The 27250-nt window shown below is 35.0% G+C and overlaps 1 protein-coding gene across 4 annotated transcripts in view; it reads right to left on the bottom strand.

The window, feature by feature from the left end:
* Positions 1-27250, bottom strand: part of Mgat1 (alpha-1,3-mannosyl-glycoprotein 2-beta-N-acetylglucosaminyltransferase) — a 261795-nt gene that overhangs the window by 99774 nt on the left and 134771 nt on the right. For all 4 annotated transcript variants that reach the window (XM_072526042.1, XM_072526043.1, XM_072526040.1 and 1 more), the window contains exon 3: positions 17767-17971. In XM_072526042.1, the coding sequence (XP_072382143.1) occupies positions 17767-17971 (205 nt within the window). The remainder of the gene's footprint in view (positions 1-17766; positions 17972-27250) is intronic.

Here is a 27250-nt window from a genome sequence, read left to right as displayed (position 1 = left end):
TCCTACTAACATATTAACTGAATATGAATTAAGGTTAAAAAAGAGTTTTTCAAATGTTCTTAACAAGGTGAAACTTACTAACATAAAAAAATTTTAACAGCATTGACAAAAGTAAATGTGCCCTTAGAATTATAATTATTGTGATATTGTGATAAGTTAGATATTTGTTTAGCTGATGTAGAAAATATCATCGATGAGGTGACAGTTGAATCTAAGGATATTCTTAGGGCACAAGTAACAAATGTAGTAACTAATTACTTACAGAATTCAAAATCTAAACGTCCGCCCCACGACAATGAACAAAATGTTTAAATATGTAAAACAATATTTAAAGTTACATTCAGACATATACATTTTACGATCTGACAAAAGTGGATGTACGGTAGCATGAACAAAGAGGAGTATATCGACAAAACCTTAACTTTGTTAAACGACAAATCGACCTATAAGAGTTTGGATAAAGATCTTACGTCAGTGATACAAAAAAAACTATAATTCATTTAATTCATTTAATAAACATCTTCAGTTTACAATTTAAACTGAGACAGATTTTAGTATATCATTTTTAGACACAATGGTAATAAGAACAAATGGCAATATTTTGACATTGGATTGGTACCAAAAGCCGACAGCATCAGGCAGGTATATAAATTACTATTCAAATCATACCACCCGTCAAAAATAGAATACCGTACTAGGTATAAAAAACAGGATAATGTCCATTGTTGATGACAACTTTTTACAAAAAAATCTGGACATGTTATACAAAATTTTTTGTAACAACGGCTATCCTAAACAAACTTTAAAAAACTGATTGACAGCAGTAATTTCTATGATGGTCCGGTCAATGATTCTAACAACAAATCAATTGAATATAAAAAACTCACCTTTATTAATGGTCTAACTCATTCTGCCATATACATATTCAAAAATGTTCCTAATATGAGTATAGCTAAATATATTACCATGAACAGCAAACAACTATTTTCAAAAATCAAAGACCCAGTAACAACCTTATACAAAAGTAATGTTTATGAAATACCGTGTCTATGATGTCAAAATAGCTACATTGGCCAAACATCACAAAGGCTAAAATAACGCATAAAAGTGATTGCTTCTTGGGAAAAATACTTGCGCAGTAGTTGAGCACTATGAAAACACCCGTCATATGCTAAACCAGTGTGGTCCAACCTCAGGCACGCGGGCCGCATGCGGTCCGAGGCTCGTTAAACTGCGGCCCCTGCAAACACATTTTAAAAATATTGCCATTGATAACTTTTACCTGTTCCAACCCTGTCCAACTTTCTGTAATCTTAAGAAAGTAGTTAACCTTGAACACCCACTCGATGATAGGGCAGTTAGCTTCAGTCAGCTGCACGTGTCGTGTTGAATTAACAGTGGCGAATAAATTGAATGTTAAATTCAGAATGAATAGTGCCAAAAGCACAAAACAAAATACGACAAATATCAAGGTGAAGCTCGCAATACTCTTGTAAAAGAACTTAAAGCTAAATTGAATAAACAAAAATCTCTATTTACAAAACAGACAGCTGTTCAATCATCAACCTTAGCAGCATCATTTGAAGTATGTTTAGAGCTTGTCAAAAGTAAAAAAGCATTTAGAGATGGAGAAATGATCAAGCGGTGAGTCGTTAAAATGGCGCGATCCTTTGGAGATGAAAAGATGGCCAAAAATTTTGAATGTGTTTCAGTTTCCCATCAAACTGTATCTAGAAGAGTTGATGAACTGAATACTCATGTATTTAAAAAAATGGTCGACACAGTTCGTGATTGTTTGTACTACTCCTTAGACCTGGACGAATCTGTTGATATTACTGACAAAAATCAGCTATTAATTTTTGTTAGATGCATCAGTGAAGATTTTTGTGTAACTGAGGAACGGGACGCATAACGGGATTGGCTGGACTTTTGCGGGAAAATGATGTTAACTGTGTTATGTTTCATTTGCGGGAAAATTGTGTTAACTGTGTTATGTTTCATTGCATTATCCATCAAGAGGCTCTCTGTGGAAAGATAATTAAAATCAACGATACTATGAAAACTGTAGTGCAGATAGTAAACAGCTTAAGAGGAGGAAACAGAGCTCAGCGCCACCGAAAATTCATCTCTTTTTTGGAGAAATTAAATACTGAATATAAGGACGTCCCCTACATTCAGAGATACGCTGGTTGAGTGCAGGTAAATGCCTTAGAAATTTTTTTTCTTTAAGAAAAGAGATCTTACTGTTTTTTTAAACAGAAATTGTTATTAACACGGACGTATTTATAACAAAGCTTAAGAACAAAACATTTCTTCATGAACTGGCATTTCTAACAGACATTACCTCTCACTTGAACACATTAAACCTACAACTCCAGGGGAAAAATAAAACAGTATCACAGTTGGTTAGTCAAATTGAGACATTTCGCGAAAAACTTGATCTTTTCGAGAACAGCATGAAAATAAACGACCTCACACATTTTCCTGCGTGTTTCTAAATAAATCAAGAAGAAACCATGGTCGATTTCTCAAGGTTTGGAAAAGTTCTTACAGAAATAAAAAGAGAATTCGATGAAAGGTTTTCGGAATTTAATGCACTAAAACCCGATCTTGAGCTTTTTAACAATCCAATGGGAGTAAACATCCAGAACCAATCAGCAGAATACCAATTAGAGCTGTGCGAACTACAGCCCCATTCGTTTTTTCAAGAAAAGAAAAATGAAGACATTAGTACCTTTTGAAAGTTAGTCTCCAAGGATCGTTTTCCTAAACTTCGTAACTTTGCGTTGAAACTCTATTCAATGTTTGGTAGTATGTATGTATGTGAAAGTACATTTTCTGCTTTGAAGCATATAAAATCTAAAATACGTAATCGCTTGGAAAACGATTCTCTGGAAGCGTGTATTAGATTTACTACGACTAGCATAGATATAGATGTGCAAAAGTTAATAGAGGATAAGCCCTTGCCTCAAATATCCCACTAATTTTTTATTTTATTAAATTATTTATTAATATTAAATTTTAAACATAACATGTAAATTGTAAACCATAACAAAATACTTGTAAATAATATTTCGTTTGTATATTATTTTTTAAAATAAACTTTTTTTGAACGAGTCGAGTCCTCTGGCCGTTCATAATAATTTCAAATTTAGTACGGCCCGCAACGTCTAAAAGGTTGGACCACACTGTGCTAGACTATAACAGAGCTCACATTTTGGCACAGACTGACAACTACAAAAGTAGATTATTACTTGAGATGTATCACATTAACAAAAATAAAAACACTTTAAATTATAAAACGGACAGTGGGCAGTTAAGTAACATATATTGTAATGTATTGAACAAAATTTATAAATATTCAAAATAGCTAACATTCACCTTAATAACAACTAACCTTAATATTTCATCAAAGAAATCCATGCCTTTTTCAAGAAGTGGATATGGACTAAAACATTTTATCAAAGACATAATACGGTTATTATGTCTTTGATATAACCGTATTATGTCTTTGATAAAATGTTTTTTAGTCCATATTACTTCTTCAAAAAGGCATGGATTTCCTGCCGAGACGTCGAAAAAAAAATATAAAAATGTCTTAGTATCAAAACAATTTTTTTATGAACACAAGCCCAAGAAAATCCACTAAAAAATATATATTATTAGCTTTCACGATAATATCGTGTTCTAAATAAATAGTTTATATAACTTAGAACCCATCGTTTTATTTAAAATCGGTGTCACGTATGTGGGATAATTTATTATTTAAACATTAAATTAAACAGTGACTTTTGATTTTTTTTTAAAAGTATTGATCATTGGGAACATCCACGTAGTTCGGTAGTGATTTTTGTAAGAAAAGCATTTGGAAAGTAAGTGTGTGCCTGACCAAAAATTCAACAAGAATGGGGATCACTCAGAGACTTTTCAGTCAGCATAAAAAGCAGCTTTAATGAAAATTGAAGAAACTTATAGAAAGAATAACGATAAATTTGAAAATGTTTCTCAAATGATTAAAGAAACTTCTAGAAGCAGCTAGACAAAACCACGAGATATTCGAAAATGTTTCTAGAAAATTCGACGAGACTTCTCAAATAATTAAAGAAGTAGGTAGAGAGAACAATGAGAAATTGGAAGAACATTAGACAATGGAATTCATGGTAAACTATCAAAACGTGCATAACTAAAATATAATTGTATATTATGTAATGTTTATGTAATTAAATTGTTTATTGAGAATGGCAAATAGTCGAAACATGTAAGCAATAATTAAGTGTTTTATTTATAATAGACCGACAAACCCAGGATTTAAAAAAGTTTATATTTAAAAATTCACGATCAGGAAATAACAAACAATATATATATATATATATATATATATATATATATATATATATATATATATATATATATAAGAGATTTAATCTTTGCAGATAAGTTAAATAGTAAACTCTTAAATATTGGGGAAATCTGCAAGAAAGACTCTAATGAGTATCAATTGTTTCGCCGAACGTTTTCGCCAAAGAGAATTAATTTGGCTTCTTCAGGGCTGAAAGAGAATAAATTATAATTAGCTACCATATATTATTTATTAAAAACATTATTGATCTTACCGTAACTTAGAATTGTAGTTAGAATGTTAAAAAACTTAGTAACAACATAGTGGTGTTTTTTGTTACTATGTGCAAAAAAAAGTTTTTTTTAACGTTGGAAATGTATGGTAGCTTTGAACTTAAAACGCAAAGGTTTACCGAAGGTTAATCGAAAAACCCAATGTAACTACTGTTACGTAAAAATATGAGTCATATTAAAAACCTGTAAACATGTTTATTACTAATATCCTTATTTATTCGAGTATTTTCTAGGTCATGAATACCTGACACACGATGTTATAAAAACAAAGTTCGAGGCGAGTCGATGGGAAATCCAGTTTGCCCTTACCGTTTTCGCCGCCCAGTCTAGTCGAGAGGATTGTCGACTTTTCGAGATAACGGCAGTTTTTGTATATAAACGAAACATTTTATATGGAGGGACAGTTAATGAAGAAGATTCGCGCCCACGATTTAAATGTTACGTTCGTCTATATAAATTATGTATTATTAGTTAAATAAATTGTTATAAATTATCGTGCTTTTTAATAAATTAAAATAAGAACATTAAATTAGAATTAATTCACAACAAATGGTGTCAGAATAGTGGAATACATAAGATAAATTGCGAAAATAAATTACAAGTGAATATTTGTAAATTGTGAAAATGACGACGATTTATGAGCTGAGAGTGACTAATTTAAGAAGACATCTCGAAGACAGAGAATTAGCTTCTACCGGAAAAAAAGCTGAGTTAGTCCAACGACTAAAGAACGCTTTGCTAGAAGAAGGACTAGATCCAGAGACTTATATATTTGAAGATGCGATTTCGCCTCTCGTCGATTTCGAAAGTTTCTTCTGATGTAGCCAAAGTCTCTGGTGACATCGCATCATTAGAGAACAAAGTTTCTGGCGATATTTCGAAAGTTTCTGGTGACATTGCATCATTAGAGAACAAAGTTTCTGACGATATTTCGAAGGTATCTTCTGATGTAGCCAAAGTTTCTGGTGACATCGCATCATTAGAAGACAAAGTTTCTAACGAGATTTCGTCCCTGGAAAACAAAGTTTCTGCTAACATCTCTTCGGAAATCTCTAAAATAACTTCTGAGATGTCTGCCCTCGACGATAGAATATCTTCGTTAAAAAACCAAGTTGCTGCCGATATGTTGGCCTTCGAAGAAAAGATATGGAAAGAGATGGAAAAGAAGCTGGAGGAAACAGGGACAGCAGAGAAAGGAAACAATCCAATTACATTAGAGACAAAAGAAGACGAGACGAAATGTAAGTTGGAAACACGGCCGAAATTTGAAGGAAGTGGAGGTCCTGTCCATGTGAAAGTCCCAACTTTCGATGGAAAATCATCATGGAACAACTACATGAAACAGTTCGAATCAGCCGCAAGAGCAAATGGATGGTCTGAAAAAGAAAAGGCGGTAAACCTGTCTATCGCTCTTCGAGGAGATGCCTTAGATGTGCTTTAGACCATAGCCGTAGAGGAGACCGATGATTTCGAACAACTCAAGAAGAGGTTAAATATGCGATATGGCTACGAACATTTGGAGCATGTATATCAGTCGCAGCTTAAAAATCGTAGACAGAAGAAAGATGAGGCTCTTCAAGAATATGAGGTAGATATTGCCAGATTAGTACGATATGCTTATCCAACAGCTCCCGAATACATGATGGAAAAATTGGCCGTTCAAACGTTTATTGATGGTCTTCGTGATCATGAAATGCAGAGAACACTACGATTAGCTCGTCACAAGACGCTGGTTGATGTCTTATCCGCCGCCCTCGAATACGAGTCAGCTACGCAGGCCTCTGAAGGATACAGTAAAGTTAGGACTGTAAAAGAGGAAGGAGATGAAGATAAACTTGACCAGCTCGTTAATATGATGAAAAGCATGACATACAAGAAAACGAAGACCATCAGATGCTGGAATTGTGGCGAAATAGGACACGTACGAAGCTCCTGTAAGCACCCTAGGTACGACGCAAATCAAGAAACTCACCATCAGGAAAACTAGAACGGGTCAGCCTTAGGGGGGCAGCTTCCACCCAGAACTTTTCCAAAGACCCTCTCATACTAATAGCTTCTTTGAAATGTCGTGAAGATAGTGTATATGTAGATGGAGACATAAATGGTAAAAAGCATACGTTGTTGGTGGGACAGTTATAAACAGCCGAAAGAAACTGTTACCAATGAGGTTGCGACTTCGGACCGCTACAGGTGAAAATGCCAACATTCATGGAGAAATCCAGGTACAATTGGGAATTGAAGTAGAAAAGTTCGTCCATACTGTTATAGTTGCTGACATCGAAGAGGATGTTATATTAGGAATGGACGTAGTGAATATGCATGGATTCCAATTGGATTTTAAGAATAAGGTAATCAAAGTTGGCAATGAGGAGGTATTTCTCCTCCTCCCCACAAGCAGCCGTTAAAGAAGATACAGTCGTGCCTGCGAGAAGTGAAACAATCATAGTAGCGCGGCTACAGGGAATTTTGGACGAAGGGACACCCGTTATGATGAAGCCTTGGAACCATGACGACGAGGTTGGCCGAGGAATCATAATTGGAAAGGAATTGGTGACTGCGGCTAAAGAAATTCCTGTGAGACTTATCAATGTCAATGACTACCCAGTAACCATCAAGAAAGAGACAAAAGTAGGAACTTGTGTACCTGTGACATCCATAATCCGTCAGACGACAACATCTGATAATTCCAACGACAAATTCGACCAAATGGTTGCAGTTGCAGGACAGTCTCTGAATCAGATTGAGAAAAGGAAATTAAGGGAATTTCTTCGGCAGTATTGTGATATTTTCGTACCGAAAGGAGGAAAGACGGGAAGAACTACCGTTGTTAAGCATAAAATTGATACTGGCAATGCTAAGCCAATTCGTCAAACAGCTCGACGATTACCACAGGCGAAAAGAGAGGAAGCTGAAACGATTGTTCAGGAAATGAAGAAAGACGGTGTGCCCATGGGTCTCTCCGGTGGTCCTGGTTAAGAAGAAAGACGGAACGACGAGGTTCTGTGTGGATTACCGTTTGCTGAACAACGTTACCAAGAAAGATAGTTATCCTCTGCCTCGGATCGATGACACATTGGACACATTGGCTGGAAGTAAATTGTTTTCTACTTTGGATTTGAAGTCTGGATACTGGCAGGTAGAAATGGACCCAGTAGATAAAGAAAAGACAGCCTTCACCACAGGATCTGGATTGTGGCAATTCAACGTTATGCCATTTGGACTCTGTAATGCTCCTGCGACATTTGAGAGGCTTATGGAAAATGTGTTGAGAGGGTTATTTTGGAAAACATGCCTAGTTTATTTAGATGACATAATCGTCTTGGGGGAGACATTTTAAGATCATTTGAGGAATTTAGAAAACGTTTTTAATCGACTTAAAGCTGCTCAATTGATGCTAAACCCCAAGAAGTGCCAGCTATTTCAAGGTAAAGTCAATTATCTGGGTCATATAGTCAGTAAAGAAGGAGTGGCCGTGGATAAGGGAAAAATCGATTCCATTAAGGAATGGCCAAAACCAACTGACAAACACCAAGTGAGAAGTTTTCTTGGACTATGTACTTACTACCGAAGGTTTATTAAGAAGTTTGCAGATATCGCTAAGCCATTAACGCGACTTACGGAGGAAGCAAGAGATTACCGCTGGTATACAGACTGCCAAAATGCCTTTGAGACCTTAAAAACGCATTTAATAACAGCACCAATTTTAGGGTATCCACTGCCAGAAGGAGAGTTCATCTTAGATACAGATGCAGGTAATGTGGGAATTGGAGGAGTGCTGTCTCAGATTCAAGGAGGACAGGAACGAGTCCTCGGATATTTTAGTAAAGTTCTTTCAAAACCTGAGCGGAATTATTGTGTCACGAGAAGAGAACTTCTAGCAGTAGTAAAATCAGTAGAGCACTTCTATCAATACCTTCATGGTAGGAAGTTTCTAATCCGAACCGACCATGCCGCCCTTAAATGGTTGATGCAGTTTAAGAATCCAGAGGGTCAGATAGCCAGGTGGATCGAACGACTCCAAGAATACGATTTTAAGATTGAGCACCGGGCCGGAGTTAGCCACAGAAACGCTGATTCTCTTTCCAGAAGGCCATCCCCAGCAGAGTGTTCCCACTGCTACAAAACGGAATCCAAGGAAGCAGCAGTGCTAAGAACAACGATGGTCAACGACGACTGGACGCCTACTAAGATCAGAGAAGAACAAGAAAGAGATCCAGTTATACAGAAAATTCGAAAATGGAAAGAGGAAAACCGTCGACCACCTTGGCAAGAAATATCAAACCTGTGCTCAGTAGTTAAGACGTATTGGGCCCAGTGGGACTCATTTATCATGGAAGATGGCTTGCTCAAACGAGTCCTGGAAAATCATGACGGTTCAGAGAAGAGAAGACAGTTGGTGATCCCAAAGAGCAGAATAGCCGAAGTACTTCGTCAGTTACACGACAGTCCATCAGGAGGGCATTTTGGTGTAAAGAAAACCCTTCAGCGAATTCGGGAACCCTGTAAGAAATGTACTATTTGTGCTACGAGTAACGGGCCTTACCGAAAAAGGAGAGCTCCTATGAGACAATATAATGTTGGAAGCCCGTTTGAAAGAATAACTTTGGACATTGCTGGGCCATTTCCAGAAAGTGTAAATGGAGGCAAGTACATGTTGGTAGTAATGGATTACTTTACTAAGTGGGTCGAGATTTACGCACTTCCAGACCAGAAGGCCGCCACCGTTGCAGATAACTTGATCCAAGAATATATCAGCCGATTTGGAGTGCCTTTGGAGATACATAGTGACCGAGGCAGGAACTTCGAAAGCGATCTATTCCAAGGAATATGTGATAGACTAGGCATGAAGAAAACAAGAACTACAGCATATCATCCGCAATCTGATGGTATGGTAGAACGGATGAATAGGACAGTCGGCAAGTATTTGACAAAGATAGTGTCCGATCATCAGCGAGACTGGGACCAATACCTTCCGTTCTTCACAATGGCCTACAGATCTGCTGTTAACGAATCAACAGGCCAGACACCAGCCAGAGTCCTATTCGGACGCGAAATGCGACTACCTTGTGATCTAGAGTTTGGGTGTCGACCTGGAGAAGATGTAGCAGAGCAAGCGAAAAGGTTGTTCTCCCAAATTGCAGCAGTTTTGGGAAGGCCCATACCTAATTATGGAGAAGATCAACGATGTTATCTACCGAATAAGCAAGATTCCGAGGGGAAAGCCGATGATAGTACACCATAACCGGCTGGTGTCTTTCGAAGGTGACCACGACGTAGATGAAGAAGTGGAAGTAAACCAAGTCCAAGACGTGTCTGACCTCACGTTTGAGGAATTCATGTGTGCCTATGGAGGTACCGGTAAAGCAAGACATGGTGTTATCACTGAAGAAAAGCAAGATCTACTCGCGCTCCCCGATGAATACTCGCTGGCCCTTACCATCCCGGCCAGTATCAAAGACGCACCAGGGTTGGCATCCGTCTTTCGAAGGAAATTTGGTCGAGTTGCAGAACTTCAATGCCAGGTGACAGCTCCCGTTAAAACCTTGAAACTCCAAGATGCATCACGTTACCTCTTCTACTTGGTAACAAAAGACACTGCCCGTGACCAACCTACCTACCGAGATGTATGGGAAGCCTTACTTCAATTGAGAGAGCACGTACTAGAGTCCGACGTGCAAAAGTTAGCCATGCCAAAGTTGGTGTGCCGTCAATTAGATTGGAGGGTTATCCGAAATATGTTAGAGGAGATCTTTAAAGACACCGAAGTCCAGGTGTTAGTCTGTTGCAATCCGCATAGTTACTGGTACGGAGAGAAAACCGTCCCTTGTCATTTTTATACAACTGGAAGTTGTAAAAGAGGGTCCAGTTGCCAATACCAGCATACCGTTCCAGTTCTAGTCCCGACAAGGTTTCAGGAGGAACCATCTCTTGAGTGGGGGGCAATGTTACGTAAAAATATGAGTCATATTAAAAACCTGTAAACATGTTTATTACTAATATCCTTATTTATTCGAGTATTTTCTAGGTCATGAATACCTGACACACGATGTTATAAAAACAAAGTTCGAGACGAGTCGATGGGAAATCCAGTTTGCCCTTACCGTTTTCGCCGCCCAGTCTAGTCGAGAGGATTGTCGACTTTTCGAGATAACGGCAGTTTTTGTATATAAACGAAACATTTTATATGGAGGGACAGTTAATGAAGAAGATTCGCGCCCGCGATTTAAATGTTACGTTCGTCTATATAAATTATGTATTATTAGTTAAATAAATTGTTATAAATTATCGTGCTTTTTAATAAATCAAAATAAGAACATTAAATTAGAATTAATTCACAACACTACATTTAAAAGGAGGCAATTCTTTGAATTGTCGGCAATAACTAAATTTTTGATTGTTAGAAAGTTTAAATGTGAGGTTTTGTTTTACCAGAACGCATGTGCTGACAATTCAAGTAGTTCTTTTGAATTTTTATGTCGTTAAGGTTCATTGGTAAAACCGAATGAAGTTAAATCCCAGTATAGGTAAATATTATTTTAGATTTTCTTAATTAAAATTTTTTTTTTATAATTATATTATATTGTTCATGTATTATTATAATATCTTATTGAGATGTATCTAAGAAAAGCAAGGGAATGTTATCTTTTTTAGTTAATGAAAATTATTATTAAAGTAGGTTAGTTGTTAATGGATATATCAGTCAAGTTAGTTATCTGTGGTGTTGTATTGTTCTTGGTATCTGATTAAAGTAAGAAGTGGTATATATCGCTTAGATTCTTAATGTCACTCTTAACATTGATGGAGAAATCGTTAAGGAAAATATAAGACATTTCGATGAACTCTCTTTTAGATTTATTGTTCTCACGGTGGAGAATTGTAGTGCTAGTATAGTCCATGAGATGACCAGTGGAATGGACATGTTTGGCTAATGCACAGCGGTCAGGGTGAAGTCGAGAATCACTTTTGTGTAGTGTAATACGTGATTTCAATAATTGAGATGTTTGGCCGATGTAGGAATTGCTGCAAGAGAGGCATGGAATGTTGTAGACAATGTTACTAAGCCTATCTATTATCTAGAATAAAGATTATTAATTGTTAGAGCTGATCTACAAGCCACATTAAGTTTAACGTTATTATTATTACCAAAGCTATTTTCAACACTTTTCAGAATCCTTGTTAACCCCGGAGTGATATCTCTGAAATATGGTAATGAAAAATATTTGTTGATAGGAGTATCCGAGACTGGGTTCCCACTTAAGACATCAGGATCAGCATTGTTAGTCGCGAAGGAAGGTGAAGTATCTTCGTTATGGATAGTATTAAACAAAATCTTATTCACTAATGGTGTTGGATAAGCGTTTGAAATAAAAAGTTTCTGTAGGATTTGTAGGTTTTTTGTATTAAATGAAGGATCTGATAGTTTTATTACTCTATTTTTCATCTGTTTAATTAAGTTGACTTTGGTAGAATTATTATGGTAAGAGTGGTAGTTAAGGTATCTACCAGAATGGGTTGGTTTTTAATACCAATCTATTTTAATGTTGTTGTTTTCCCTGATCATCCTTATGTCGAGAAAGGGGACGGACCAATTACCATCTTCATCTCATTGAGAATGATAGATCTTACATTTCACTTACATCCAATCCCACCTCTTCTCTACAAAGGAAATGCAATATATTAATCGCATCCTTAGCCTCTTCCAATGAGATTGACCGTAACACAAAGAAAAAACTAACAACATATAATGGGAACATTGCAAAGTTTTATGCTTTGCCAAAAATCCACAAACCAACACTATCGGTTCGTCCCATAGTAGCTTCCATTGGAACTCCCACTGAAAATATCTCAGCTTTTGTTACAGACATACTTACTAATGCATATAATTATGAAATTCAATATTACATTAAAGATTCTTTTGAGATGGTAAATAAATATAATGGTTACATACTACCATCAAATTATGTTCTCGTTAGCCTTGACGTTGTATCCTTATTCAGCAACGTTCATCTAGGAATACGTTTGACATCAATAGAGATCAACTGGGACCGTATTAGAGGTTGTTGTTCCATGTCTTATGACAGATTCATCAGCATCGTCGAATTTCTCTTTAACAACACTTACTTCTCATTTAATGGTAAATTCTATCAACAAACTTTAGGTACCCCTATGGGAGCAAAGATTTCTCCTATCATTGCAACTTACGTTATGGATTATGTATTAGACTCAGTCATTCCTTTACTATCCTTTCAAATTCCATTTATTAAAAAATATGTTGATATCATTTTGGCTATACCCAATGACAAGGTAGATGAAATAATAGATACTTTCAATAGTTATGACCCCTACATTCAGTTCACTATAGAGAAGGAAGATGGTAATTGGTCCGTCCCCTTTCTCGACATAAGGATGATCAGGGAAAACAACATTAAAATAGATTGGTATCAAAAACCGACCCATTCTGGTAGAAACTTTTTATTTCAAAGGCTTATCCAACACCATTAGTGAATAAGATTTTGTTTAATACTATCCATAACGATGATACTTCACCTTCCTTCGCGACTAACAATGCTGATCCTGATGTCTTAAGTGGGAACCCAGTCTCGGATACTCCTATCAACAAATATTTTTCATTACCATATTTCAGAGATATCACTCCGGGGTTAACAAGGATTCTGAAAAGTGTTGAAAATACCTTTGGTAATAATAATAATAACAACATTACACTTAATGTGGCTTGTAGATCAGCCCTAACAATTAATAATCTTTATTCTAAGATAAAAGATAAGACTCCCATAGATAGGCTACATTGTCTACAACATTCCATGCCTCTCTTGCAGCAATTCCTACATCGGCCAATCCTCAATTATTGAAATCACGTATTACACTACACAAAAGTGATTCTCGACTTCACCCTGACCGCTGTGCATTAGCCAAACATGTCCATTCCACTGGTCATCTCATAGACTATACTAACACTACAATTCTCCACCGTGAGAACAATAAATCTAAAAGAGAGTTCATTGAAATGTCTTACATTTTCCTTGACGATTTCTCCATCAATGTTAAGAGTGACATTAAGAATCTAAGCGATATATACCACTTCTTACTTAAATCAGATACCAAGAACAATACCCTTGGGTAAACCTTTACGTTTTAAGTTCAAAGCTACCATACATTTCCAACGTTAAAAAAAAACTTTTTTTTTGCACATAGTAACAAAATACACAACTATGTTGTTACTAGCTAAGTTTTTTAACATTCTAACTCTACAATTCTAAGTTACGGTAAGATCAATAATGTTTTTAATAGATAATATATGGTAGCTTTTTATAATTTATTCTCTTTCAGCCCTGAAGAAGCCAAATTAATTCTCTTTGGCGAAAACGTTCGGCGAAACAATTGATACTCATTAGAGTCTTTCTTGCAGATTTCCCCAATATTTAAGAGTTTACTATATATATTGTAACGAAATAGCCCATCTCCGATACGTCATAATTCTTAGAAGGAAAGATCTAGAGAACACAAAAATTGGCATTTCAATACCCCCCCGTCTTAGAATGGTTCTTTCGATGAGACGAATTAGAGGTGGGACAACGCCAGAATATTCTAGAACATAGTAACTTTGTTATATATATATATATATATATATATATATATATATATATATATATATATAATATGTAACGTTTTTAGGAGTGAGTTTAGTTGTTAAAATACTACCGAACTGTAAAGTTATAAATAAATGTAATTATATAAATTCGAACCGCTCGTTTTATTTAATCTCGCTACAGTTGGTGTCCGTTGTGAGATTTGGAAATAAATTCAGCAGTGACTTTTGAAAAAGACTTTTGAAATTTTGAAAAGTATTGTTCGTCGGGAACATCCGCGTAGTTCGGTAGTGCCCTTTGTACGAAAGAACATTTAAAAAAGTACGTGTGTGCCTGTACAAAGATGCTGCTAGTACAACTCTCAGTAAAACAGTTGCGTGAGCAGCTAGAAGAACGCGATGAAGATTGCAGCGGGTCCAAGAAGATCCTCCAAGAACGACTGAAGAATGTTCTTAACAAGAATGGAGATGACCTAGAGACATTCCATTTTCAGTCAGCAGAAGAAGCAGTTTTAATGAAGATCGAAGAGAGTTCCAGAAAAAATGATAAGAAATTTGAAAACGTCTTTCAAATGATAGAAGAATCTTCTAAAAAAAATGATGATAAATTCGAGAACGTTTCCAAAAGATTGGATGAAACGTCTCAAATTATTAAAGAAGTAGGTAGACAAAACGACGAGAAACTTGAGAATGTTTCTCGAAGATTCGACGAGAAATTTGAAAATGTTTCTCAAATGATGGAAGAAACTTCTAAAAAGAACAATGAAAAATTTGAAGAAGTTTCTAAAACCTTCGATCAGATACAGAAAAATGTAAACAACGTAGAAGAGAAGATCAAACAATTAGAGACCATGATAACTAACACGAAAGTGCTACCACCAATTAATACGGTAGCTTTAGATCCAGTAGTGAAAGAAGAATCACCTAGAGACGAAATGACACATCATATGAGATTCAAATTGCCACCATTTGATGGAAAGCCCTCTTGGTCCATATACCTTAGACAATTTGAAGCTATTGCGACAGCTAATCATTGGACAGAACAAGAAAAAGCTGTTTTCTTAACTGCTGCTTTACGAGGTGATGCTGCGGATATCCTAAGATCGATTCCTAAGGGTCAAGAAAAATGTTACCAGACCTTGTTCACTCGACTAAACAAACGTTACTGATGTTGCTCGTATAGTGCGGTTGGCTTATCCGGAGGTACCAGACAACATTTTGGAAGAAATTGCTGTAGATACCTTCGTCAATGGGTTAAAAGAAAGTGAATTACAGAAAGCTTTACGACTAGCAAGACCGAAGATGAAGCGCTCGCTATTGCCTTGGAACATGAAACAGCTAGTCAAACTTCACGAAGCCATCGAGTAAGAACCATCGAAGAAGGAGACGAACCAAGCGATGAACGTCTGGACGAAAAGAAGTTCGTAACACGATGCCAAAGAGACGCGAGCCCAGATGTTGGAATTGTGGTGACGTAGGTCACATTTGCCGTAATTGCACGTAATTATACAACAGTCGGAAAACTAGAACGGGTCGACACCAAGGGGCAACTGCCGACCTCGAGAAACACAGCCCCCATAGTAACTGTGAACATTACGTCCTCAGGTGGAAAACATAGTTTGTACATCGAGGGTCGTATCAATAATAAATGTAGATCGTTTTTGGTAGATACAGGTGATACGAGAACTATTGCACGGCCAGAAGTAGTACGAGGCCATCTTAAATTATCGCCGGCAACAGTAAAGCTTAGAACACCAACTGGTGAGATAATTAATACATATGGCGAGGCTAATATGTCAGTATCCATTGGCCAGACCACAGTGAAACATAGAGTATTAATTGCAGATATCTCTGACGAGTTCATATTGGGGATGGATTTACTAAGAAAAGTCGGGGCTGTATTGAATGTCAAAGATGGAGTTCTCGAGATCAGTAGTGAAGAGTTGTCGTTTCATGAAGACAAAGAAGATGTTATCAGCTTAATAACTACTTGTGACGTAACGATACCCGGTAATAGTGAGAAACTTTTGATGACCAGACCTGATGGTTACTGCCGAGAGGGAAGTTTAAGGATGGTCGAAGATGTGAATAATGCCGAGTTCCTAACGGCAAAAGCTTTGGTGAGAATTCGAGATGTCGTTCCTGTAAGAGTTATGAATTTAAAGGGAACTGCTATTAAGTTAAGTAAAAGAACTTTGATCGGACAGTGTGTTCCCGTGGCTTCGATTCGTTCCATGAATACTAATGAGAAACCGTCGAAATCTAAGTACCCAAAGGAGCTTGTTGAGACGATGATTAAAACGTGCCAAGATCTTGATGATGAACGAACTAAAAAAGTGAAATCTATGCTGTTAGAATTTCAAGATGTTTTTGCCTTGGATAAGAAGGATAATGGCAAAACAAGAATAGTAAAGCATAAAATGAATACCGGAGACGCTCAGCCAATCAGACAACAACCTAGACGACTTCCATTTGCGAAAAGAGATGAAGCCGAAGACATCATCAAAGATATGAACAAACAAGGGGTAATTGAACCATCAAATAGTCCATGGACATCACCAGTAGTGCTAGTAAAGAAGAAAGATGGTTCAACACGTTTTTGTATTGACTACCGACAGCTCAATACAGTAACTAAAAAAGATAGTTATCTTTTTCCCAGAATAGACGATACTTTGGATACACTTTCTGGTTCTCGTTGGTTCTCCACACTCGATCTGAAAAGTGGATACTGGCAAGTAGACATGGAGCCAGCTGATCGTGAAAAAACCGCATTCTCGATAGGATCAGGGCTTTGGCAGTTCACAGTTATGCCCTTCGGTTTATGTAATGCCCCGGCCACATTTGAAAGATTAATGGAGGCAGTTTTAAGAGGTCTAACATGGAAACATGCCAATAATCTGTCAGAAGTCTTTCGACGATTGCGGGCAGCGAATTTGAAGTTAAGTCCTGGGTTTTCCCTCATAATTTACTATGGAATCACTAACAGGGGAATTTTACTGTCATCATGGCATGTATTTGTCTTTTTAAAGACGAATTACATGTTATGACCTTTTTTGGCGGATATTCTCAAGTTAACGTTGATTTCATGTAATCGAATGAACTATCTTATAAGTAAAGTCGTCCCAGGAACGCAACTCAACAATATTGGCAATATCATTTTAAAGTCGTCTACTTTAAAATGTATAATGTATGTCTAAATTGTCAATATAGATGAGTCAGATAAAATTAAATTATTAGAAGAATTTTTCACTAAGTAACAAAAAACAAAATTTGTTTAATTTACTAATGTTTGTATTTTGAGAACGATTTCCGAAGTGGAAATTGAAACGTCAATAAACGTATTTTAACCTTTAATTGTGGCTTATTCCCATTTAAATAGTAATTAATATATATATATATATATATATATATATATATATATATATATATATATATATATATATATATATATATATATATATATATGTGTGTGTGTGTGTGTGTGTGTGTGTGTGTGTCTAAATAAATTTGTATCTGTGAATAGTTACCTTCGACGATAATTACAGCACTGAAGTTAAACTTAAAAAAAATTTGGTTAAGAGCCCAACCGTAATGTCTAGCAATTTTGAAGTAACCTTTTAATTTCTTTTCCTTTGGAGGAACTTGTATTTCAGATTGATCTGGCTGTTCGATAAGAGAGACTTGACCTCTGTATTTGAGAATCGCCTTTTTCGTTTCTGTATGATTACAGTCCTGAAAAAATTATATATTTAAAATTGTGGCTTACAAAAATATTTGTATTTTATAATTTGTCAAAATGTCGTAAGGCAGGTTTTAGACCCTCGGTTTTTTTTCAACAAGAAATTACAATAGTGATTTATAAAACAAGCCAGCAAAAAATTTATGGAGAGTAAGATATGATATTGCACGAATTGTTCCACTCAGGGTCGCCGCAAGCATCAATGATGCCTTTGTGCAAAAAATAAGCACCTCGTCAACCCAAATTAATTAAAACAAAATGTTTTTATTACAGTTACAAAATTTTACTACGAATGAGATATATCTTATATTGAAGGTATTTTAAATTGAAAATACAAATAGAAAGTATACACAAAAATCAATATTTATATAAAGTAATATATAAAGTAAAAAATGGGAACATTTATTGGCGATTGCACATAGATTAGATTAAAAATAATAGTAAATAAATATCAATACAATAATTTATAAAAAATAGAAAGTATACATAAAGATCAATATTTTTATAAAGTAGGTACTTAATAAAATAACATAATAGTAAGTTTTCTTGCTTTAATACTGGCAAATTTATTAATTATATCACTCATGACGATGATATCTAATATTTTGTGCTCCATTGATATTAACACTATCAAAATAAGGAGATAGGTAACAATTACAAAATTATTTGCATTGGTACATAGTAAGTAAATAGTATAAAAGATAAAACTAATAATTAGTATCAATATTTACAAATTATTTATTATTACTATCATCAGAAGAATAGCAATCCTCGATTTCGGCGGATTGATTAGACGTTCGAAGACTTTGGTAAAATTGGTGGCAATTTTCACGCATTAGCGGTAACAAACTTAACAAATCGGCTTTATTCTTAGGGTTAATTGTCAATGGATTGTCATAGCATCTTAGTAGATTTAAATTGTTAATATTTTCTGGCCTTCCTCTTTTACCTCTTCTAAAATCCAAGGTCTTGAATTCTTCATTTTCATCTAGGCTAAATTTAATTTTAAGAACTCCAAATAGTTTTTCATGTCTAATCCATCTTATTTTTAACCAATTGATTTTACTCCCTCCATTACTTGTAGTTTTTTTTTAATTAAAATGTCATTTAAAAATTGGAAAATGAGAAAAAAATCGGTGTGTTAATTTGTGAACTCGAAACGGCTTGCTATCACGAACTGTTCTTACAAATTGATGCCAGTCACGAGGAATCATGGGAATATCTGTTGGTTTTTTTTTATCTTTCTATTTTAGCGTGTTCGATGTCATACTCTAGATGAGTGTGACCAGGCAGTCGGAATTTTTGATCTACCACTTTAATATCCGGTAAGGTTGCTACTACGTAACTCATCATTACGCTCATATTAATATTGCGGTTTTGTCCACCGCAAATGTTAGAATAGGTTATTACTTGTGACACATTAGACGGTAAACTGCACAGTTTCTTAAATAATCAGGACGCAATATCTTCTGATCCTCTTTTTGCAATACCTTCATGCTACATAAAACAATCGGTTATGGCTATAGGCTAACTGTTAAGTTAAAAGTAGACAATAAACGTTTATAGAAAGAAACGTTTGCTATCAAAGATAGTGTTAACACTTGCTGCAAATCGAACAAGAGAACTCGTTTTTCAGATGATATTACAGCAGCAGTTCACAACTTGTTATACAGATACCGACAGTGTGATCGTGGAAATACGTGAACAAGAGATTGTCATAAATATTTTGACACTAGTGACTACACCAAAGATAATATTTATGGTATCCCCCAGGTTAATAAGAAGGTGTTGGGTATGATGAAAGATGAGAATAATGGCCGAATAATGACCGATTATATTTGGCTCCGATCGAAATTGTATACGACAAAACTAGCTACCACAGAAGATGAAATTAGAACAATGAGGGGGAAGTTTACACGTTCAGCTCCGTCTCTTTTTTTAAGGGGAAAACAGTGGGCCACTGAGATGTATTTGTGTAAACTAATTAATTTTTAAGGTACACTTTAAAAAGTCATTTATAATAAATATGGGTACAAAAAAAATTAATTTGGTCACAAAAAAAAACTCACCGCGTGAGTCGCGTTGGTGGCCACAGGGCAGAAAATGTGTCGGTTGAACTTTTCTTCATGAAAATGTCTAAAACAATTTTCTAAGCACAATCCCGGATGTTCAGGGCACTCCGCACAATGAAACAATGAGTTTTCTTTCTTTCTTTTTTAGTTTGCCAGCAATATTTACACCGTCGTCGTTTTGTAATACCATTAGCTGATTTAGGGCAATGAGATGGCAAATGAAACGTCAAATTTTTCTTGACTTGAGGGATTTTTCGGTTTGGTCCCAAAAGACTATCAATCACCGACAATCGAAAGTCATACAATGACATTTTTTTGTTAGAATTATTATAGAAATAGTATGCGTTGATTAGCATAATTTGAAAAATATGTATGCCTATTTTTTTGTACCACCTCATAGTTTTGTGTTCGCAACTTTAATAATTTAACATCTGGTAGCCTAAGTCAATACCACCTTTATTTTTGTTATATTTAGCGACTAAACGGGGCTTTTCTTTATCAATTCCTTTTCTAGATATTGTTGGAACCATTTCATGACCAAATTCGGAAGAGATCATTAAAATATCTCGCTGATCTTTCCATTTACACACACATATCCCTTTATTATTGTAAGCACTCACCAGTTCATTTTGTTTTAATTTTTGAGGAACAACTTCGTGTGGATTTCCCGCTCTTCCTGTTCTCAATGTTCCTGTAAGATAAGTTTTAACCGAAAGTAGTTTTTTACACAATGGAACACTATTATAAAAATTATCCATATATAAGGAGTGACCAACATTTAGCACTAAATAGAAATAATCCATAAAATTTAGCACTACTTTTTCCGTATGATTACGTCCTCCAACTACAGGGTCACTAGCTCCACTATAAACTAATATGCGTTGAATCATCCCGGTACATTCTGCCACAGTATACAGTTTGATATTATACCATATTTGTGTCGTTTGCCCTTGAGGAATTGACGAAAACTAAGTCTTCCTCTCCATAAAATCATAGATTCATCCAGGGCTAATTTTCTTTCTGGATAATAAAGATTTTCCATTTTATTATTAAAAAAATCTAATAATGGAGATATCTTGGCAAGTTTGGACTGGTTATTGTCACTATTATTGATAAAATGTAACGCACGCAAAATTAACAAAAACGATTTCGGCGCATGTATTGTCCAAACACTGGAATACTAAATAAATGATTTTTCTTCCAATAATCATTCATACGATTAATTTTTATGGTTCCCATGTGAAACAACAAACCAAGAAAAATTTTAAATTCCTCTGCAGTTATATCCTTTCAAGCTGCAATTCTACTTTTCTCAGATTTACTTAGAGAAAGAATATCAACGGCATATAAATTGCTATTTTGAATAATCAGGTCATAGAATAATTCACATGCCAATAAATTGAAGTAATCAATAGGATTGCTGCCACCCACATTAATTTTTAATCCTGGTATTGCTGTAAATGGTAGCACTGTAGGATGTTGAACCTCTGAAGACCATTCAATAATATTTTGAGACTCATTATCACCATCATCTTCTTCAGATTCTTCTTGTAAATTAGGATCGTCTGTCCGATCATCTTGATCACAATATAAATCTTCATCACTAGCGTCATGTGAATCTTCTAATATGTGTAATAATTCATCATCTGAGATTGGCTGAGAAGTTTCCCACCTACCTCGTTTAGAAGTCGAAGGTTGGCAATATTCATCACTCATTTTAAAAATAATTTAAAATTGAAGTCTTTAGCAAAACACGTGCAATTGTAACGAGTCCGTTACTTAAAGAACCATTTACCTTTTTGTCACTGGAATCCTTTAATTTAATTATAAATTAAATTCATTTTTGAAATATTCTTAGACCAAATATTTAAAACTCCCAGTAAATTTTATTTTCTGATATTGGCATTAAACTGCGCCCTCAGCGGTGAAATTCTGAAAGTACATTTATTCTGCGACGTGTAAAATCTCAACTTGTCACTTGTTAACTGGATGTGAGTGAATAAACATCTCAGAGTAGAGCGGCTGGGAGTCCATTTTTTTTCCCGAATTTAGTTTAAGTTTATTTTTTATGTGAAGAGCTGTTATTTTAGAAGAAACCATTTGAGTTATTTTGTTGTGTTGTACGAGGATATTTTCAGTTGGATCACCCTAGCCGGTAAGATAACATTACAAATAAATTATAAGGAAAAATCCTTCATACCATCCGCCATTGTTAGTAAAATTCAGACTTATTTTAATTTCGTCTTTGATAGGTATCTCATATATTTGATACATGTTATATTTCACCTTATTTCATTAAGGAAAAGTTTTATACCTAAATAAATTATAAGTATTAGATTCTATATCTATCTCAAATTTTTATTTCCTTTCAAGAGTTAAAGTAAACAATTATGTATTTCAATTTCATACCATTTAAACCGGCTAATATTTCTTTTTTTTTTCTATTCTATTTAATATAAAGATCATGTTTTCCGTTAAAATTATCTATTTAATATATCCATACATTATAAAAACATTGTCACACCATTCGAAGGTCACTATTTACCGAAAACCATTAAGGTTTTTATTTCAATTTAAGGTCACTTGCTGACATTTTTTGTATCGCCTTCCAAGGTTGATAACCCTTGTGTTTTTCCTTAACTTTTGTATGTACAAAAACTTGGAGTAACACAACTATTTTTTTAGCCTACTCAAGAATCCAGTTACAAGTCAGGGGAAGAATTATTTTTTAGTTGGGGTTATACTTAATAAAGATAAGGGGAAGGAGTTTCAAGTTGGTTTTTTTATGGGAAATTAAGAAGCAGTTTAAAGGGACGTATTTGTCCAATAGTACCTGATCCAGGGAATACAGGTTTGGTATCTTGTTACCACCTGAGTCCAGTTCTCCACTCTTCGAGGGAAACCGACAGGAAGAACTGACTTATTTTTTTTTATTATCATTCAATTACTTTAAATAATTTTTTTTATGTCCTCTTCAAGGTTTAACTTTTGGTTCAATTTTTAATAACAAAAACTATCCTTAATAATAAATATTTTCAATTTTTCCTAAAAAAAAAACATTTTATCATTGTAATTTAATTTAATTATTTATTGTTTACCAAGGGATGAGGTTATAACTCTCCCTTGAATTTCTCTTTGTTAGGTTATTGTGTGCACACATATCCCGGAGAATTTTTACTTAAAAACCTAAACAATTTTTGAACGAAAACTAACTATTAGTGAGTAGTATATAATTATATTTATTATTTATACATTATTATTGGATCTAACTTTTGTCACAATTTGAAATTTTTAAGGGGTATATCAGGGGTAAATTGTTTTATAATTATTCAGGGATTTTACTGTAAATATAGATAAGTTAATTGTATATAAGAGGTGATGGGTCATATATAAGTATTTAAAATAGTCTGTACATAAAATTGGTAGTTATTAAAGTTGGGTTAAAACAATTCAATATTTCAATTAATACCTATCTTTCATATTTCAGCAATACAAGATATCTCGGAAGAAAACATTTAACTTCCTGGCGCCCAACCATTCACTAGAGCAGCTTTTATTTTTTCATCTGTTTATTTCTTGGTGGTTTTCTTGTCATTAACTCTTATATCATACGGTCTCTGTAGGGCATGCAAATTGGCCGAAGCCTTCTGTGAGTGTCAAGTGGTCATTCTCCTGCATAGTCGCTAGCCAACACTTAATTCTGTTATATTTTAAAATTCATATTTACTTCATAAAATTCATATTTATTTCTTTTACATAATTTATTTCTATCTAATCCCTTCCATCTTCCGTTATTCCCCATATTAGTTCGTTGGTGTATCAAGGTGCATTTTAGAGTTCACCCTTTTGCTACACTGGATAGAGTCACCCAGACTTCCTCTAGCACAATTGTTGCTACATAAACATATTTTTGTTACATTGGCGCCCAACGTGGGGCCTATTCTCAGTTCAGACCGTACATTCTGTAATATATTTCTCGTTGCAAAATATTCTTTATTATTTCTAATTTGTTCCTGTTGCTCTTTGTTTATTTTTTTTTAACTTCCTTATTTATTTATCTTTTCTTATTAGATTTACATTTATAGGTATACTTGTATTGCTGCAGTTTACTTATATTCATATTTAAACCCTCACCTTCTTAATCATTGTGTACAGTTAACAATCTATTTTACTATTATTGAACTATAAGAATTTAATAATTTAGATATTACTATTTTTATATATATATATATATTAGCCAATATTGGTGGGTTTTTATATTCAATTATTTGTTAATCATATACTTGTTGAAACCATTGTGTGTTGCTTCAAGGATTGTGTTATATTTAACTTAACTTTACTTAATTTTTTAAACGCTTAATTATATATAGATATATATTTTTTGGATAACTTTAGTTCCTTGGATTGATTTTGTGGTGTGTTGGTATATATATATTCATATTTTTTTTGGAAACTTTAGATTATTCTTCGATTGATTTTGTGGAGTGGTAATACATTATTTCCTTTGTCTATTCCTTTATTCATCTATTTTTTTTCACAATGTCTGCATTCAAGGTAGAACATTTATTAGTCAAGGAATTAGATTATGAGTTGAGAATTAGGGACATCAATATTGATGAGTCTTCCAATGTGGATTTAAAACGCAAACTATTGCGTGGGGCTTTAAGGCAAGAAGAAGGAAACAGAAGCTTTCGACAAATTTCTGCCACAAGTATTCCTTTTCTAGAACAGCAAGAAGAGATTGATGAGACTGTGGATGATTTGGCTAAAAGGATATCCGATTTTAGAGGGACTGTCCAAGATAGCCTATACTCCAGGCTGATATCACGTCTAGCTCATGTCTCAGGCCGTGTTCATTTATTGTCGTGTTCGAATGAGGATCAGCAATCTTATAAACGCTCAATTTCAATCCGAATTCTTAGCCTAGAGGGTGAACTTGATTCACGAGTAAATCCAATTGCTACTTCAACTCCTATTTCTTCTGTCCAAGCAGCTAACTCATTTCTACACCCCAAACCTGTTCAGGTACATAAATGGGGCATTACATTTTCTGGTGAAGGTCATTATGACCAAGTAATTTCTTTTTTGGATAGGGTGGAATGTCTTCGAGTATCGAGAGGAGTAAGTGAAGATGATCTTTTTGCAGCTTCTGCTGAATTGTTTACAGGCGCAGCTTTTACGTGGTTTAGAAACAACCGCAATAATTTTTCTAATTGGTCTGATTTGGCTCAGAAACTTAAATCTGATTTTCTACCATATTCTTTTCAAGATGACCTTCTAGACCAAATCAAAAATCGTAAACAGAAGCCAAATGAGTCTGTTACGATGTTTATCAATAACATTGTGGGTATGTGTAGTCGCCTTGAGACTCCTCTAACAGATTCTGCAAAAATTAAGATTATTCTAAAATGTCTATTGCCTTTTTATCACCAGCAATTAGCTTTAGTAGACATCACCAGTATAGCAGACATCACCGAGAAATGTAAACGTTTGGAGGAAACTTTATCTTGGTCTTCTCAACCTCCCACCACTTCCAAACACTCTTCTGACTCTTTCGGTCACCAAAATCCTTTTAGGCACCGTTCTTGGCAATCTAAGGGCCCTGAGCGTAATATCTCAGTTGTAAGTTCTGTAGTGTGCTGGAATTGTCGTGAGTCTGGCCACACTTTTTATGATTGCGGCATCCCTCGTACCCGTGTTTTCTGCCACGGTTGTGGTAGGGAAAATACCCTCAAACGAAATTGCTTTAAGTGTTCGGGAAACGAACGATCGGAGGTCCGTCCCCTGAGCGTTTCTCCGTCCACACCCCCATCAGGGAATCAAACCGTTACATCAAACGAAATCACTGGTCCAACCACGTCAAGTCACCCAAACCCATCTTCCAGTCGGAAAGGGAAAGGGGTTGTTCAAAAAAAAACCAACACACACCACACCAAGTCATTCCAAGAAGTAACTTCTCAATATAATACATTTGATTCGCATAGATTATCTTCCCCAAATATCTTCCCAAATCTTAGTAATAAACATAATAGTAGCAGTGTAGTAGTTCCAGTATCTATACCAGAGTCTACCACAATTCAGGAGGATTCTTTTATTTCTGATTCTTCTTGTTTGCCTATTGCATCCTCTGATTGTGTAGGTAGAGATAATAAGTTTAGTTTAGTACCACTTAAAATTTTTGATCAATCAGATAATAATTGTTTTGATTTGAATTCGCTATTAGTGAGAAAACATAATGATAATAGACCTTATCTTCCTATTAAGATTTTAGGACAATCTTGTTTAGCTCTTTTAGATAGTGGCTCGAACATTTCTGTGATAGGTTCACATTCATTAGCTTTACTGAAAAATGCTGAGATTTCTATTATGCCCATTTCTTCTCTGCAAGTGTCTACTGCAGATGGTACAGTTCAGTCTATTACAGGCAAATTTGAAACTGAAATCACAGTAGCAGATTTATGTAAACAAATTACATTCTATATTATTCCTTCAGTTCAGAATTCTATAATTTTAGGTATGGACTTCTTAAATGCTTTTAATAGCACACTAAATTGTTCTAATTTTTCCTTTTCTATTTCTCAATTTAATCTGTCCTTACTTAGTGCTATTCAGGATTTTACTAGTTTATCTAGTTCAGAACAAAGTCAATTAGAGAATATGATCTCTAAATTTACAACCCTTTCGTCAAAAGACAAATTAGGTCGTACATCCTTAATATCTCACACTATCGAAGTGGGAGATACCACACCTTTTAGACAATATCAGTATCCTATTCCTCAGGCTTGGCAAGTTGACTTGGAAAAGGAAATTGATTCCATGTTAGAGTTGAATATCATTGAACCTTCCACGTCTTCTTACTGTAGTCCTTTGTGGTTAACCAAGAAAAAAGATGGATCTTTTAGGGTTTGCTTCGATGGTCGAAAGTTGAATAATATTACTACAAATCGGGATGCTTATCCTATTCCCAGAATGCTAGGTATATTTCTTCTATCGATCTATCTAAAGCTTTTTTACAGATTCCTTTGAGTGAGGAAAGTAAAAAGTATACAGCTTTTGCAGTTAGTGGGAAAGGATTATTTCAGTTTGTCACTATGCCTTTTGGTCTTGTTTCAGCTCCTCAGACAATGTGTCGTCTGATGGACTTAGTCATTGGTCCTCAGTTAGAGCCCTATGTTTTTTATTATTTGGATGACATTTTGG

This window comes from Diabrotica undecimpunctata, chromosome 3 (genome assembly GCF_040954645.1).
Source record: "Diabrotica undecimpunctata isolate CICGRU chromosome 3, icDiaUnde3, whole genome shotgun sequence".
Classification (NCBI taxonomy): domain Eukaryota; kingdom Metazoa; phylum Arthropoda; class Insecta; order Coleoptera; family Chrysomelidae; genus Diabrotica; species Diabrotica undecimpunctata.
This window is presented reverse-complemented; position numbering and strand designations above follow the sequence as displayed.